At 43.1% G+C, this 3,977-nt stretch overlaps 1 protein-coding gene and 1 pseudogene across 1 annotated transcript; one reads left to right on the forward strand and one right to left on the reverse strand.

Moving 5' to 3' along the window:
* Nucleotides 1-222: 222 nt before the first annotated feature.
* LOC117694059 (alpha-ketoglutarate dehydrogenase component 4 pseudogene) lies at nucleotides 223-525 on the reverse strand (annotated as a pseudogene).
* Nucleotides 526-1,784: 1,259 nt separating this feature from the next.
* LOC117693986 (testis-expressed protein 13C-1-like) lies at nucleotides 1,785-3,597 on the forward strand. Its single transcript, XM_034484702.1, is given in 3 exon segments — nucleotides 1,785-1,956; nucleotides 1,959-2,429; nucleotides 2,432-3,597. Coding segments are annotated over 3 exon segments (1,809 nt in total).
* The last annotated feature ends 380 nt before the right edge of the window (nucleotides 3,598-3,977 follow it).

The following is a 3,977-nucleotide window of genomic DNA, read 5'->3' on the forward strand; positions in this document are numbered from 1 at the left end:
ACTCAGAAACTTTTTTAGCATTTAGAAATGTAGACTTGTGGGAAAGCTGACCAAGATACATAAAGTCAGAGATACAAGTGACCACCTGGAGTTTCTATACTTCATTCTGCTTACAGAATATTTATTAATGTTGTTCAATATATGATTTCTCATTTGACTGTTTTGAAGTCTTTTATTGTAAAGATAATCCTTCTGTCTGATTACATGTGGCAGCCATGATGATCACTGTGGACATCTACACTGGATAAATTCCATTTACTCTTGAGAGATGGGTTTCCTTTTGTATTTCTGAGGCAATGTTTTTATAATTTCTGCAGTGTCTGGTGGCCCTGGATGGATGCATCAGCAAATCTGGGGACATAATTCCTTTAGAATTCTGTGAAATTTCAGGGGAGTGAGAGGGTACCACAGCAGATCCAAAGCTTTTGATACACTGAGTTTAAGATTGATTCTTCTCTTAGAGAACATTATTAAAGGACCACGTGGCTTCATGACCCTTCTGGCAGAAGCCATCTTGCTGCCCATTGTGACTCCCAACCAGGGGCAGCTTCCGGGGTGCAAGTGTTTCATAAAAGTTTTGGGAGTCTCAGAAAATCCTGAAATCCAATATTCTTCACTTCAGCTGGAAAATATTGCATCACAGAATTTTAGTTTGGAGAGTGAAGTTCTAAAATTTTCTTTCCACTTTTCACTGGTAGAGGGTATGTGCCTTTGTTGGGTCCTCTCTTTAGTCTTCCTAGAAGACCTCCTCTTGGTTTCCTCTTCTTCCTCACCTACTCATCCAGTGAAATGGTGTTGTTCATCATTCCCTTTACTTTATAAATCGTAAGCTTTAATTTGGAAATTATAATGTCTCCAAACTGTTCTTCTCTCTCTCTCTCTCTCTCTCTCTCTCTCTCTCTCTCTCGCTTGCTCGCTCTCTATCTATCTATCTATCTATCTATATCTATATATATATATATATATATATATAGGCACATAACAGTCCGATTTCCACTGCTACTCCATTGTGCACCTCATTTGCTAGTCTTCTTAATGCCAGCTTCCCAGCTTTGCAAGCCCAACTTTCTGTATTAGATCTCTGACAACATACCCCTGAACCTGCTGTCCTCTCCAAATTTTGGGAAGAGGAGAGAAAGAGAGAGAGAGAGAGAAAGAGAGAGAGAGAGAGAGAGAGAGAGAGAGAGAGAGAGAGAGAGATCAAATCTGTTTCATCTCCATTAATTAGAAGGCATGAAACTCCATTTCCTTTACCTTGTTATGACTCTAGCCCATTATCTCTTGCTTCCACCTTTTACCCAGCCTAAAAATTTTGCCTTGATTTTCAGCGACAGGTATGTTGTTGAAGACCTCATTTTCTGCACTAGCTTATGGTCTCCAGAAAGACCTTCTACATACATATCTGTTTTCTGTGTTCACTGCAATTCCCACAATATCTACCTTGCCTGTACTTCTTGTTGGCAGTGTAAAGATAAATATGGCTGTTCCCAGAATGCCTTGCAGCATGACTCACTTTTCCCCCTTTGTGACGTGTCCTGTGGGGTGTTTCTTAACTAAGGATCAGTTACAGTTGAGTACAGTGGGCTTGGTCAGAAGATCAGCTTGGCTTTTGTCAGGAGAAAGAAGGAGAGGAGGAATCCAGGAGGAAATGAGAATTCGACAACGGCTAAAGTTGGACTGAGTCTGGAGGGAACGGGGTAACAATTTGGCCACATGCGTGGCAGCTGTGTCAGTGACCATAGTGAAAGTTCATGAGAATATTACTTGGCTAAGCTGTAACAAACATGGCAGTTGAATCTGGGGACCATGGCAGTGGCTTCCACCATGCTGAAGTAATCAAATTCATTAATAATGAAGTCCTTATGAATGGAGGGGGTCCTGAATTCTATATGACCTTTCGCTCTCTGTCTTGGAATGAGATAGAAGATCAGCTTCACACCATCATTGTCGACCCAAAGTGCCACGCTCCCTCAAGAGGGCTTGTACCTGGAGTGCTTTGGCTTTGAGTGTGAGAGTGGCTGCCAGGCAGCGTGAGCAGCAGGCACATAGAGTTTGGAGGCTGCAGGACCAGGTGGGAGAACGTGAGTCAGCTTCCTGGACTCTGGTCTCTGAACTCCGGAGGTTGCGAGAAGAGAGGGACCAGGCAGCTGCTCAACTTCTGTCTACACAGACTGCCCTCCAGGAGGCAATGGATGAGCGGGAAATACTTCTTGGGAGGCTGCTCCAAGCAGAGAGGTCTGCACTGGCCTTTGTGCCTGAAGCTAGAATGGAACACTCTAGAGCATCACTGTGGTCGTTTGAGGAAGAGCTGGAATTTAGAGAGCCCCAGAACATGTCCCATTTGGAGGCCCAGATGCCAATCTTATCTTGTGTGCCTGGACTTCCAAGTCCTTGGATCGAAGCAGTGCATCCCTTTCTTCGAATGCCTGTGCGCATCCACTACCACTCAATGCACCATTCTCCTTGGGATATCCGTATTCAACACCTACACCATATCCAGTATTAATGGACTCCGGAGCAACAGCAGCAGCTATGGCCACAGGTTTACCTCAGACAGGTCCATCAGGAATCTACCCACCTGGCTTGTGGGTTACATTGGAGTCCCAAGACGCAATAGCTCCCTCTGGGGACCAAATCTGCCCTAGGCAGAATGAATGTTCTGAGCTCCTCCAGGATGAAAGTCACCTGGCAGAAAGCATAAGCCACTGTGAAGAAGAAGAAGATCCAGAGAAACCTCAAGGAACATCTCTCCATGGGGACAGCAGCAACAGCCACAAAGAAAATCATGCCATATCCCCGATGATGGCTGCCACTGAAAAGAAAAGTCTAGTGATGCATCTGGAAACAGCTGCAGTGGAGGTCAACAGTAATTACAGCATAAAGGAAGATTCAGTAATGTCCCAGGAGATAGCTGCCCAGGGGAACAAAACCAGCTCCACCCAGAAGAAATGCCCAGAAATTCCCGGGACGGTGGCTGGCTTGAAAGACAGCATCAGCCACAATACCAAATATGTTTTGGTAACTCTCCCAGAGACAGATACCCAAGTGACCAAAACCACCCCTACCCTGAAAAAATATCCAGAGGTTATCATGAGGAAGCCTGACCTGGAAAACATAGTTAGCTGTATCCAGCAAGAGGATGCAAAGACATTCCAGAGGGACCTGAGAGAAGGAACCAGAAATTGCCAGAAAGAAGATACTTTTCAGCAGATGACACACCTGGCTGCTGGTGGGAGTCCTAATGAGAAGAAAATGCCACAAGGGACTGGCAAGAGCCAGAGCCATAAAGAAGAGCCAAACAGGTTCCAAACAAACCACATGGGAAAAAGTAAAAGTTATTTTATGAATAAATGCCCTAAAATCCAACTGGCTCCAAAGCAAAAGGTCAAGCAACCACAAGGGATAAAAGCTTTAGAATCCAAGCAACCTCAAAGGACAAAATCTGAATCTAAGCAACAGGAAAAACCTCTCTCACACCGTACTTCAGTGAATTGGGTCTGCCCATCATGTAAAACTCTGAATCGCTCATGGTGCAAGGGTTGCTCTAAATGTACAAAAGCAAGTGCTCATCTTGAAAGAAAAGATGTTGATCCATAACAAACTCATTGATTTCAGGAAGGTAAGTAATGGAAATACTCCAAAGAGACAACCAATGTTTTAAGATCCACCTCTCTTTTGATCCAACTGTAACTTTAAAGCAAAATTAAATGAAAAAAGGTATAGAGAAAAATGAAAAGTCCATTATCCTATTTTCCAATTTAACTACCTTTCCTCATTATGGGAAGGCACACATACATGCAAATATGCCCACATTTATATTCTTATTTTAGTAACTTATTTGAACTAATAAGAAATATTTTGGAATGTCACACCAAGTTCTTAAATTATGAATTTCTAATAATTTGATCACTATTTTGCAGATGGTGGAGTATGGCTGTTCCTGATTATATAACATCTCAGAGAAGCTTATCATGAAA

Source organism: Arvicanthis niloticus, chromosome X, assembly GCF_011762505.2.
Source record: "Arvicanthis niloticus isolate mArvNil1 chromosome X, mArvNil1.pat.X, whole genome shotgun sequence".
Classification (NCBI taxonomy): Eukaryota; Metazoa; Chordata; class Mammalia; order Rodentia; family Muridae; genus Arvicanthis; species Arvicanthis niloticus.